The sequence below is a fragment of the Rhinolophus sinicus genome, linkage group LG10 (genome assembly GCF_036562045.2).
Source record: "Rhinolophus sinicus isolate RSC01 linkage group LG10, ASM3656204v1, whole genome shotgun sequence".
NCBI lineage: Eukaryota > Metazoa > Chordata > Mammalia > Chiroptera > Rhinolophidae > Rhinolophus > Rhinolophus sinicus.
Window position 1 is genome coordinate 108,733,460 of NC_133759.1, and position 13,573 is coordinate 108,747,032.

Genomic DNA, 13,573 nt, shown 5'->3' on the forward strand with positions numbered 1-13,573 from the left:
GACGCGGCTCAGAACTGATGACAGAAGTACGGGGCCACAGTTTAGTGGAAGCATTTTTTCTTTCTTAGCACTTCATAAAATAACAATGCATCTTACAGTCAGTGGCATCTCAGATTCGATGAAATAAAAACTAGTGCTTAAATTTTCTTTTTCAAATCAACTCCCTGTTTTACTTGACTGCACTTACTTTAAAAGGAAACTTTCATCATAGCTGTTAGTGAGAGCCGATACGTTTTGATGTGCTGGTTATATTCCCCCCCAGACATTAAATCACCTGCCATTTTTATAGCCTGTCTCTGTGTGTTACCAGGAAAACCTGCCCTGGGCTTGTCTCCCTTCTTTGGTACCACCATGCCTGGTCCACAGTGGGCAAGACAGAAATGCCCAGTGAACTCAGTGAACAGACCAGGAGTCAAGCAGACAGGAAGGGTGGCCATGTGTGAAATCATGCCAGAGCCGGGACACTGTAATACAGCAGGACACGAGTACTTGCCACGTGAATGACAGCAGTGCCACCCACTCCCCAGCCCCCATCTCTCACTTCCCATCCAGTCCTGGCCTAGCCCCTTGGCCCCTCCCCCCAAACGCATCCCTAGTGGGGCTACTGCTCACCCCAGCTCCCAGGAGGGGCAGCAGTGCCCACGGGTCTCCTTGGGCCCAGGCCTCCGCGCTAGGCCGCCGCCCATATCCCCCAACTGGCTGCATTTCCTGTCCTGTTTCCACCCTTCATTCATTTTTTTGCCTTTGTTGTCTCTCCTCTCAGGCTTTGTGTTTAAACTTTTCTCTGTTCTTCTTGGAGGGTCTTTGTTTCTGATCGTCCGGGAAGTTTCGAGGTAATCCGCGCATCTTTTCCCGTCCCATGGCATTGCGGGCGGTGTTTGGCCATGGGCAGCCCCTCACTGCCCCGTCACCTGGGCCCCTGTGACTGGCCAAGGCCCTGACTCCTCAGGGTATGCACATGCGTAACCTGGGCAGGCAGCTCTTCCCTCCGATTCCTGCGCCTGGCTCCTTCCTGTCATCCGGCTCCTCCCTGTGCTCTTGTGACCCTGCTCTTTTCTTCAGAGCACTGGTCTGACACCAGCAGATTCTGGCTTGTTTAATTGTATGTTGCTCCTCTCCTCACCGGATTTAGCGGGACCGTGACATACAGGTAAGAGCCTTGCTTTGTCAGATCCACAGTTTCCAGCATCCAGAACTGCACTTGGCACAGAGCAGGGGCTTAATATTCAGGCATCGAGCAAACGAATGAATGAGACACATGCGGTGGGCCATCAGTGCCTCCCCCTGGGGCCATTGCTGCATGTGGTCCCACCAAGGGGCACTCAAGGTGGCCTTGGCCACACCCACGAGGACCAAAATCTCACATGACAGCGATATCTCAGGAATTAAAGAGACCGGACCAAGGGGTACACGCCTCCCAGGCCCACAGAGGGCTGTGCTGGGCTGGGGGCTGAGCTCTGGACCCGCCCAGCTCGCTTCCGTCCAGCAGGCCTCTTCCGGACGGCTCCTGGCTCTGTACCTGTGGAGTGCTGTGCACCTGTGAGGCCGCCCTCCCGTGCTCGCTCTGGCCTTACCTTGCACAGGTGCTAAGGGCTCGTACACCACTCGGTAGCCCTGTAGAATGCCGTTCGCTGCCACCGGCTCACCCCATGAAACATTAAGTGTGGTGGAAGTTATTTCCGAGAACGCCAAAAAGCTGGGGATCCCAGGAGCTGCAAGAACAGAACATAAAGGAACTTTCACTAAAGCTCTTTGTGGACCATCTACACACGCCTCTGCCCCTGTGGAATAAACATGTCATTAGAAGCTGTTTTCAACTCGGTACAAGTCTACCTGCCATCTGACGAAAAGGAGATTTATTGATCGTCTCTGAACTTCCCAGGTTCAGTCAGAAACTCAGGCCTCTGGAGAAGCGCAGGCAACACAAAGGAGCCCGAGAGACGCAATGACAAAGGCATAAAAATGAATACTAGATGGAAACAGACAATGAAAGGCAGATTGCTCCATTTTCTAGCGGCTGCTGGAGGGTTCCGGAGGCGCGTGTCCTCGTCTGGGGAGGGGGCTCTGGGATGGCGGCAGGCTCTGCCCCAGGGGGCATGGAGGTCTCAGAGGGAGCCCCCTTCCCAGCCCTCACCTGAAATCCCACATGCACTCTGCTGCCTCAGAGTGTCCTCTCGTGGTCTGGAGAGCGGGAGGCCCTAAGGAGCTGTCCTGAGCGGGAGGACGGTAACACTGCCGCCGAAGGCCTGGCCTGTGGCCGCGCAGCACGCTGACCCTGCTCAGGCTGCCGCTCCTGCCTGGGCACCACGCGAGGCTGGGGCGGGAGTTGGGGCCCGCGTGGGGACTGTCTCCCCTCCACCCCAGCTCCTCTCGGTCTCAGGAGCGACCACTGCACTGGTACCCACTTGTGCCCCTCTCTGCCCTCCCTCGAGTCCTGGGGCCCTCGGGCCCTGCTGTGGCCCCTGCCCATGTGCCTCCAGCTCAGTCTACACACGGCCCATCTCAGGCTGCTGGATGAGTCCCACGCTGCTCAGGCACATCCATGGGAAGGGTGAAGCTCAGGAGACAGGAGATGAATTATTCGGGAGGGTGTCAGTTGGCTGAATACACAGAATGTCAAGGAGACCTGAGTGAGGTGGGTCTTTACCCCACGGACCCCCTACCTTCACTTGCCTGGCCAGACTCCCAGGACCCCACTAAGAGCTCTTAGCGTGCCCCGGGACACCAGGCCAAGCGGCCACTCCTTGGGATACCTGATCAGCTTCACAGCGTCCTCCAGGCTGCACTGGAAGAATGGGGGACCCGCTCAGAACATACACTGGGCCCTACATATGGGAGCAAGGCCACAGCTGCGCCAGGGCTGGCAGCATAGCCCATTCAGCTCTCGGACCTGGTGTGGGCATGTGTTTGAGACAGCTGGCGAGCTGTTTCCAGGGGTGGTCTGTGGCCCCCAAACCCAGGGGAATGCCCAATACCGTGGCCTGGGCTCAGCCCACCAGGAGCTCACTGCCCAGGGCTCTGGGCATGCTAGCTGGTAACCCTGGTAAGAAGAAGTTCCGGAGGGAACTAGAATGGGTCCTGCTTGTTTGGAACGAGACCCAGGTGCAGACGCAAAGCCCTTTGTCCCTGCCCCGCCCCCCACGACCCGGGAGGGCTCTGGAGGAAAGTGTGCATTGCTCACACCCGGCTAACATTTACCGAGTAGGACCAGGTCCAGGCACGGCCCTGGGGGACCACGTGAGGCAAACTCGGACATTCTTGCCTGTGCACAAGTGCCCAGCGACACAGTGGGCTGAGCCTCACAGGGCAGGCAGAGCAAGGAGCTGTGCAAATGGGGAGAAACAGGGGCTGCTCTCAGACAGTGTGTGCGACAGAGGCCTTGGAAAAGGAACCGGGGCGCCTACCAGCCTGATGGGTGCGGCCCTGCCTGGGGCCGCTCTTGGGCCCGTCCCCGGCGGCATTGAAGGCGGAGATGCTGACCAGGTAGCGGGTGTGGCTGGTCAGGTTCTTCAGCTTCAGCACCGTGTCTGGCAGCAGCAGCACCTTCACCTTCTCCGTCTCGTTCTGGCTGTCTGCCTCCCAGTAGTAAATCTGTTAGAAAGAGCAGGAGCTTGCAGGCGGGCCACGGTTCGGGTGCCCCCACCCCCATCTGTTCCCAGCTGCCAGGAGCGATGAGCCCATGTGTGGAGCTGTGAGGTGGGAGGGGGTGGAGGGGAACCTTCTCCTGCAGAATTAGGGGTGGCGGGTGGGGGGCGGGCAGTGAGGTCAGCGCCAGGTGGAGCGACAGCCACGGCTGCTAATATGGTTTGGGGGGCTGGCGATTCGCATCTCTGAGTGGTCCATGTGGAACCTGAGCAAGGCCGAAGTGAACAAAACGCTGCTCGGGGGCAGGGCTGAGGACGGACGTGACACTGCCCTTCAGCTTCTAGGAAAGTCCCCTTTCTTTTGCAGACCTAGCTCTGTTGGCACCTTCACACATGGCCTCTGCTCCTTTCCCCGGGCTACTGGAGAGCGGGGAGACCACATGTCCAAGCTTGCTCCAGCCTGCGGGCAGACGCCCTGCTTCCCCTGAACTCCCACATTTGGGTCAAGGCCGACATCAGTCTTTGGTGAATGTGGGTCATTAAAACGAGGAAAAACAACATGGAGAAAAACCACGCTGGGCTTGGCACCGGTGGGACAGCCCCACGTTTCCCCTGGATCTCGTTCCCTCTCACTGAGTTTTCATGTGCTTTATGTCCAGGACGAAGGTTTGCAGAAGTTGCCAGAACTGCTTCCCTATCAGCTGGCCGAGAACCACTGCCCCGGGCAGTGCCAGCCAGGCTGCCCGAAGACAACCCTGATCCGTGGATCCCCTCTGGCCAGGCCATCAGAGCAGCTCGCCCATGCGTGAGAGGTGCCCAGAGCATCCGCCAGCTTCCTTGCCTCTCACACGCGTGTGTTGCACACGCTGGAGCTGCCCTGCTGGGTGAGGGAGGCTGATTTCCACCTGGCAGAGGCAGTCCAGCCTCTGCTCTCTGAACTGACCAAGCGAGGTCCTCTGCTCGAATCCTCCTCACCTGAGACCCATATCCAAGTTCAGTGTCTTTATCATTAAGGAAATTAGAAAACATATTTTGGACACACATAAATGGCACCTTGCCTCCGAGCTCACGAGCCTTTCCATTACCTCATTAATCACTGTAACAGCCCTGCCACGGAGGAAGGTATTTATTTTCATAAAACACCTACAAAAATAATTTTTAAATGGACATTTAATTGGTCCAATAGTCGTCAGGGTGGGTTAACCCATAGAATTTGATGACGGATCAACTTGGGCTCCCACAGAACAGACAAGGAAATTCATTCTGGTGAAGGATGGGGGATTTTCATGAAATAGCAGTGGGCTGTTTTCTCCAGGATGGTTTTAGTGGATCTCATGGGTTTCTGAGCTCACTCTGCAGCTCTGATCTGAGAGACAGACCACTGCAAGGGATAAACCAAGTCTCGGATTATTCCTCACCTGATACTCTTATTGGTCTGGCCTGCTGCCTTTCTTTTATCGAATCTTTGGAATATTTAACTAATGTGAAATCATAACATTTTAGTGTGGTGTTTCTCAAAGTCAGGTTCCTAAGAACCCCCCACCCCCAGGGAAACTTGTCAGAAATGCACATTCTTGAGCCTTACTCTGAACCTATTGAATCAAGAGATTCACGCAACGTTCAATAGAGACCCAAGGGCAGAGCTGGGATGGAGGAACTGTTTTCTTCAGTGTGCTGTTTCACTGTCAGCAAAGATACTGGAGACTTCCAGAGCGGATGTGGGAGGAGGCTGGGCTCCCTGGCCAGGCCTGGGAGGGAGGGGTCCCGGGCACAAAGCCGCTGCAGAGTGAACCAGGCCCCCTCTTCCAGGCCAAGGGGAGAGGCTGGGCTGAGCCTGCTATAGCCTCTCAGTACGGCTCATAGCTCTGTGGGGTGTCTGTGGTGGGAACCGGAAGACCTAGTGAGCCGAGAGCGGCAGCATGGAGGGGCCTGGATTCCATCTGGGAATTCAGGCTACTCATCCTGGCGTATGGCGACCTGGAAGAAAGAGCCAAACCGTGCGAGGGAGCATTGCCTTGTAGCCCTGGACGTTCCCGTTCTGGCTCTCGGGGGGCGGCGGGTCCCAGGTGACCTCCAGCTGGCTGGCCGTGAGCGGGCTCACCTGCACGTTCTGCGGGGCCATGGCCGGGGCTGGGGAGAGAGCAGGACAGGAGGGCAGCTGAGGAGTCTGATGACACGTGCGGGGCTCCTGACACGGAGACACTGTGGCCTGGACCACCCAGCCTTATGCCAGAGAACACTGTAAACCCTCCCCAGACTCATGTTTTTAAATGCATAAAACAAAATTTGGAGAATTACAAAGAAAACTGATCATACTGAGACTCAGCAGAGTGTCTGAAAACAAAGGCACGCTGCACACATCTACATGCTTCGTGATGAGACACAAAGTCGGCCTGAGGAGCTGCTCTAATGAGCGCGGTGACACTGACGTGGTCACGCGCGCAGGAGACTGAGGGAGGCATGACGTTTCTGACGGGCGTGGGGAGAAGGAAGCATCTGCGTCTCCATCACCAGTGCAGGAGTCTGCAGGCACATGGCTGGCCCTCCACGAGGGACGGAAGCACGGACCTTGCTGATCCCCGTTCCTCTGTGAGGCCCCTACCCCTTCCCTTCCACCCGGGGGACACTGTTAGGTGCTGTGTTGGTGTCAGCAGGGCCACACTGCATGAAAAGGGTGAAATATCACTGACGAGGACATCATGGCCGTCGCCTCCCCAGGTGGCCACTGGGAGGTGGGGCGTAGGAGAGAGAACGCATGTGTGCACTTCAGAGCATTTCTCCACGCTGGGTACTCTCGAAAGACAGTCTGCTCTGCCTGCTGGGACCCCTCCGTCCTCCCTGCTGGGCACTCCCTGTTGAAATCTGTGCTGAAATCAGGGCTGTCCTGGGGGCCTGGCTGCAGCAGACAGAGCACCAGCTGGGCCTTCACCTCCTGCAGCCAGGCCTGTGGCCCAGGAGCGCTGCCTTTTGACTCGAGTCTATTTACAGGCCATGAATGGAAACGATAAAACAGTCACTATGGAGGGAGACAGGCCAGCACACGGCTCTCTGGGAGGCCTTCTCTGTAGAGAATGACCTTCTTAGTCACCCCCTCCCCACTTTCCCCTCCCTCCCCCCAACATAGAATAAAATAGTAATTAACACCCACTCGGCCTGACACCAACTATTTATTTTGCTCTAACTGTGTGCTTCCTGTATTATGGCCGCCCACCCCGCCGTGAATGGAAATGCTAATAACCCACACCAGGTTGTTGTGACAGATGCTCAGCCTCATTATCAGAAACTCTTATTTACCGCTCCATTAAACAACAGAATCACACAAAAAAACAATTCAATCAAAACTAACTGGAGGAATTTTAACAGCCACATTAATAATCCAAAACATAAATAAAGTTAATGTCTTTTGCATGTTTGCCATCGGCAAGTCTATCCAAAATTACTGTCGTACAATTAAAATGTGAAAGGCAAAATTGAGCACGGCCATTACGCTGGTAGTGGGTTAGAACCGTCTGTGCATGGTCCCCCAACCCCACCCCAAAGTTTCCTTTTCAAAGGTGCTGCTGTAATAGAAACACGCTCCAGACGGACGGGCACGTCCATGGGAGCCAGTGGCATCCAGGAGCGGCAGGGGCACCCCCGGAATCCAGGGCCCACGTGCCCTGCACTGCATTTGGCATGTGCTGGGCGAAGTCCCTGGTCCCGTCCTTGCGGCTGAGCCACAAGCACTGCTGTCTCCACGCTGCGATGCTTTGGTGTACCCACCAGCTATCCTGCAGCATGGCTTTTTTTTGCCATAAAAAACCTGCAGGTGACAACGACTTTTTTGATGATGACACAAGCAAGGAAGAGGAAAATATAAGTAAACACGGAGCAAAGCATATCGGTTTCAAGGCTTCTGTTTTGGGCTCCTGCAAGCTCCGGGTCTACGCTGGCAGCAGGAGCCTGAACTTTTAGGGAGGCACCGCTGTGTACAACCTGGATCAAATTCTCGCCCGTCGTAAGGCGTGTTTGGTTGGAAACTGAAAGAGCGTCTGATGAGCCATTATCTCTCGTTTTCCTTCCTTAGCATTTGCGGTGTATGCAGAACGCTAATTTCAGATAAAAATGCTTTTTAAAATGCATGAAATTATTTTTAAGAAGCATTTGGCCCAGCAATCACTGGCCTTTGCTGATACCCAGCTTGCCTTCAAAGGTGAAGGCACAAAGCGGATTCCCTCTGGGTGTCTAATGTCAACACTGACGATGCTGTCACATGGCGGTTACACACAGTCCCCAGCGGGACCACTCCTGCCACCTGGCCGGGCGCCGCCATGTCGTGGGAGAGAGCTTGCAAGGCAGGGACAGAGAAACTATGGGCACTTGTACAGGCACCCTGCGCCTGACCGCGCTCGCGGAACTCCAGAGATTTCTGGAATCTTCTGGGATTCTGCAAAGTGGGGTGCTATGGGCTAGTCGCTTGTGGGCAAGCCCCACATAGCAGTAAGGGCAGCACTTTGTCCATGTCGCTGGACCCCCTGGACAGGTTTACTGCCCCCGCCGTGGCCGTCACACGCGTCACTGAGTAGCCGTCGGCACACAACGGCTGCCTGCCTCAGTCTTACTGTGCTGGTGAGTGGAGGGTCCTCCATGGCCCCCAGCTCCGTGTCTCATGACCCTGCAAACCTGGGCCCCTCCTCAGGGCCCTGCACTGTGGCCCTTCTCACACGAGTGTAAGACCCTCTGCTATGAGGTGAGGCAGCTGGACAGGCGCCAGTGCGCTCGAACCATGGAAAGAAAAGGAAAACATGTCCATAAAGACGTCTGGTAAACAAGCAGCGGCTTGAGAGAGCGTGGGAAACTATCTGTGCTGCAGGACTTGTTAACTGCAGTGACAGTGTGTGTTTATCCATTCAGCCCGTCACTTGCTCGTTCAGAATACCCACTGCCCTCGGTGGGAGGGTCGTCCATCCAACCTGCAGACAGTCCCGCTCCTGAGGGAGAGTCGCACGCCTCCCCCCATCCTAGTTTGGCCCTTAGCAGGGGAGCAGTAGTGACATGTGGGCAGCAGTGACATGGGCCACTTCCTGGCAGATGCTTCCAGAGGGTTCCGTGGTCCGCTACCTCCTCTTCCCACTACACAAGAGCAGCGGGCCCCACATGGGCTGGGCCCTCAGTCCGTGTCTTGGAAAGAAGACAACAGGAAGCCGGAGAGACGTAGTAGCTGAACTTGCAGGACAGGGAATGTGAGGGGCAAATACACGTTGGGTGTTTAAGCAACTGGGATTCGGCAGTCATCTGTTGCCACAGCATGACTTTGCTGGAATTTTCCTGAGTATCAACAGGGCCCCAGGCTTCGGGCTGAGGGGTGGGTGGATACGAAGAGGTAAAAGACAAGTTTAACATGACAGAGAAATCACAATAATCACAATTCAGGGTTGAATGTGAGGACGGGTTCAAAGAGCCAGGAGAGGTCATTTCTGGCTGGCGGATGTGGGGTTTTTCCCAGAAAATAGTACATCTGGCTGTTGGTTAAATAACGGGAGAAGTAGCAGGTGACAATGAGAGGGCAGAGTAGGAGGCAGGAAGGGAAGGGGTGAGCCAGCGGGATGTCAGTGGGGTTACATCAGACAGATGGTCGTCCTGGTGCCAGAGCTGACGGAGGCCCCGCCGGGCACCCACACACACACCATGTTAGGGTTCCACTTTCACTTTTTGTGACCCAGTGATTTATTATTTGGGTAGAGCAAGTTTTTAACAAGTAATCTGAGGATCATTGTTTATGTTTCAATATAATGAAATAATATTTTTTATATGATTAAAAAAATTCTACATTCATCAGTACACTTTAATTATATCAACATTTCTCTGGTCAAACACTTTCTGATCTCCTGTTGAAGTAAACAGGAAATAGAATTCTCTAATGTAATTTACCTTCTCAGCAAACTTTGCCAACACATCTGCTCCCCTAAGCAGGATACCTGGAGGCAGACTCCAGGTCTGGGTAATTACGTGGCCTCTGGGGCCTTCTCCATACACACAGGAGCTTTAATGGATCAGAGGGCTTCAGCTTAGCAGGGCATAAGTCAGTGGGGAGACAGCGACCACTGACTCAGTGCAGGAAAGCAAGGAGGGGCAGAATCTCAATAGCTGAGCCTGAAAACACTAAGGCCTGGCTTCTGGGCCGGCGCACAGTCCCCTGAAAGAAAGACTAGTGAGTCACTGCCCTTCCGAACAGGACATCTGACGCCCAGGCACCCCAGACAGCCAGGCAACCCTGAGCCCCACTCTCAGGACCTCCGGGTCTGTAAATGAGCCATTAATCTGACCCTAATTTTTAACAGAGCTGACAACAGACAGTTCAGAGTGAGAAATATCTGACAAATCAGTAATGAACCTGAGGGACATGGTCACCCTTCTCTAAGCTAAAGCCCATCTCTCTGGAAACCTACAGGAGTTATGAAGGCAAAAGCAAGTGGTGGTAATATCTAGTTTGCCAGCTGCTGGAATCCTAGCGACCCACCAGTGGGATATGAATGACAGTGCTGACCACGATATTGAGGGTGCTTTCTTCATGCTAGGTAACCAGGTAACTCTTCCAACCCATTCTCTGGGTTCATACTATCCTCACAACCCTAAGGTGGACGCTAGTCTTTGCCTCCATTACACAGACGGGAAGATTGAGGCCCAGAGGCATTAAGTAACCTGCCCAAGTTACTTAGCTAGTATGTGATTTTTGATTCACACTCCAACCCGGCAGCCTGGCTCCCAGCAGAGCCTCCCTCACAGCAAGATTCTGGGGCAGGCAGGGGCTTTAAGGCCATGGTCGTGGATTCAGGGAGCCGCCTCAGACCACCACATCTCACTCCTGTTGCCGTGCGTTCCTTTGCGCTCCAAGCCCCCAGTCTCGCCTCTCACCACCTCACTGTGGAGCCAGAACCAAAAATGACTCTAAGGAAGCTTAACAAGAAAAGTCAGGAAACTGGTCACAGAAACCGTTTAAAAAAAAAAAAAAATGCTTTGTGTTCCAGACTATAGACACTGTAGATGGGAGGTCTTGGGAAAGGCCCTAGACAGCGATTTTCAAGATCTGGGTTCAGCCCGTGGGCCTCAGGCCACTGTTCAATTGCTCTGAGCCTCAGCTTCATTGTTTTTAAAAGAGAAGAAAACACCAAGGTGAAGGGTTTCTGAGATGAAATGAGTTGTGGCGGAGCAAGGAGCAGACGCTCAAGGGGATGAGTTCAGCACACGAGTTGGGGGCTCACTGGCCAGTGAATTTCCCGGGGGGGGGGAACAGTCCCAGGGGGCCTTGTACTCATGGAGAGTATAAGGAATTATATCACTGCGTGCTGACAGGCTCCCTTATGAACTAAGAGCAGCAAAGGGGAGGCACGGGCACTCTGTCTGCCACAGCCTTGGATGTGGGCATCGTGGATCGTGGAGATGGCGCCATCAACCCACCTCCTGGGACTCACAGCCCCGGGGAATCCCCTCCTCCGAATGGGCTAGACAAGTGAGTGGCTTCTGACCAGTAGAGTATGGCAAACGTGGTGGGTGGCAGCACTGTGACTAGGTCGCAGGAGACCAAGCCTTCTTTGTAGTGCCCCCTCCAGCGGGCTCTCTCCTGCCTTCGCACTTGCTAAGGAAGCCATGCTGCAGGATGCTCTATGGAGAGGCCCACATGGCAAGGAACTCAGGGAGGCCTCGGTCCAACAGCCCAGAAAACTGAGTCCTGCCAGCAGCCATGCCAGTTAGGGTTAGGAATGACCCTTCCCTGGTCCAGCCTTCAGGGAGATGGCAGCCCTCACTGACCCCTTGGGACAGACCCAAAGCAGAGGCCCAATTAAGCTGTGTCCTGATTTCCACAGACAATGTGAGGTCACAAGTGTATGTTGTGTTAAGCAGCTAAGTTGGGCTAATTTGTTATGCGGCAGTAGCTGACTTGTACATTCCTGTCTGCTCATCCTGCGAAGTTCAGCTCCTGGCCTTCTGCAGGAGGCCCCACACCCTGTGGACCTGGCCCTGGAGAGCTCAGCCCCTTTGGGGTCCCATTCCAGGCCATACCCCTATGACCAGAGTGCGCTCCTCAGGGGTCTCTCCCCCTTCAGGGCCTGCAGGCTGAACAACTACGTGCTGCGTGACAAGCCCTTGGCCCACAGCCAGTATGGGAAACCAGACTCCCTAGAGGATTTGCATAGGACTCGGACACTGGGTTGTGTGACATGTGGGTCCCTTCCAAATATTCTCTATAACCTTCTTATGTTGATGGAAACAGTTTATCAATAATGTCATGTATCAACCCACATTTCCTGGCTTCCGTGTCTGCTGGGAAAGGTGATTAACCAGATGAGGGGGCAGGTATGAACACACAGGGCACCAGAGGGACGCCGGACTTGGGGACAGGATGCTCATGTGGCTGGAACAACACAGGGAGGGTACAGAGCAAGGCTGGAGGTGACCCCAGAAGGGGTCGAGTGCAGATTTTATTTTTCCCTCTACAGACAATGGGGATCCACAGAGGGGTTGAAAGAGAAAGCGACAGGAAGAATCTCTCTGGCAGCAGTGTGAGGATGGGTGGGGATGGTGATCCTAGAGGTTTCCATGAACCTCTGCTAGAGGGGCTGGGGTTTCAGCTCACCCTGGGGGAGGCCCTTGCCTCTCCTTCTGTCCCAGCATTAATGAGGCCACATCAGGGCCGTTCTCTTTCTCTCTCGCGCCTCCCAGGGGACATGTCTGACTGTACTGGGAACTTAGCCCTGCGAGCACCCGAGTTCTTGGAGCATCCGCTCCTGTCACTCCTGCCTCAGGCCTCCTCCCCCCACCCCGCTCAGCACCCCACCCCAAGTGTGCTTGTAGAGAGTTTTCAACTCAACAGGGCTTCCCCAGCAGGCCTCACGGAGAGGGGGTCCTGGGATAAGGGGTGCTGGAGAGAGAGCCTGGCAGAGGCAGCAAAGGGCCACAACTCTGGCTGGTGCTGCGAGGGGACGGCAGACCTGCTCTCACGTGTGCGCTGCCCGCGGGTCAGGCCACCGACAGCGCAGTGGAGGCTCCACTGCAGGGTCCGGGTCTGAAGTCCTTGGCAACTGGCTCACAGAGTGTTTGCGTCAAGGGAGCCCCTGAGGGGCCCTCAGCTTCAGATTCAGAGAATCTCTGAGCGTCACCTACTCATCTGGGAAACAGAGACAGCTATTCCCACCTGGCTCACAGCAGTCTGTCAACAGACGTCCATTCAACAGTTCGTGACCACCTAGGTGTAATTCCACACCTCACCTACACAGCACTGACTGCGCCGGAGGGGGCTGAGGTGGGGGGGGGGGGCACTGCCACTGACACAGCAAGAAACGGCCTAGGTTATCGTAACTTTAGGACCGTGTGCTCCATTCAGAATTACCTGGAGTCCCCCCGAATGGTTGTGTGGCGTGCAGGGCAGCCACGCTAATTACTCTGCCGACTGCCACTTACTCTGCATTACACGCACGTTGTCAAGCCCCCTCTGTTCTGCATCCTTTCAATGTCACTAAAGGCTCCAGCCCTGGCTTTATTTGTCACTAGGGGGCGCTAAAACAGCGAGAAGCTGTGTGCTTTTTTTCTCACTTCAACCAACAGTAATTAAAAACTTGGAGTACTTATAAGAAAGGCAGAACCTGCATTCTACAATAAGTCCTGCGTTCTTAAAAAACAAACCAATGGTTTCAAGATACTTTTCTGTCTTCTGAAGCAACACATACGCCCAAAGCGACCCAAATGCCACCAAAAGCAATGGATTGCTTATCAATACTGTTTGCGGGTCTGTTTTCCCTTCCCTGTCACCACGCCCATGGGTCCAGACATTTGGCTGCTGAGCTGCACTCTTGTGGGCACCTCCCACGGGACACAGGAGCAGTCCCGGCTCCCTGTTTTGGAGACTCGATAAAGTTCCGCTCATTGCTGGGCTGACATTCCATGTGCCTCAGTAACCAGGTGGAGCTCAGCCTCGGGCTTGGACCCGCGGGGGCTGGAGCAGGCACCCGGTG

General features: G+C 54.8%; 1 protein-coding gene across 1 annotated transcript in view; it reads right to left on the reverse strand.

The window, feature by feature from the left end:
• SDK1 (sidekick cell adhesion molecule 1) overlaps positions 1-13,573 on the reverse strand; it is a 683,166-nt gene that overhangs the window by 35,875 nt on the left and 633,718 nt on the right. The window contains exons 36-38 of the mRNA XM_074313985.1: positions 5,599-5,714; positions 3,405-3,591; positions 1,575-1,712 (exon numbers count right to left, since the gene is read on the reverse strand). Of these exons, the coding sequence (XP_074170086.1) occupies positions 1,575-1,712; positions 3,405-3,591; positions 5,599-5,714 (441 nt within the window). The remainder of the gene's footprint in view (positions 1-1,574; positions 1,713-3,404; positions 3,592-5,598; positions 5,715-13,573) is intronic.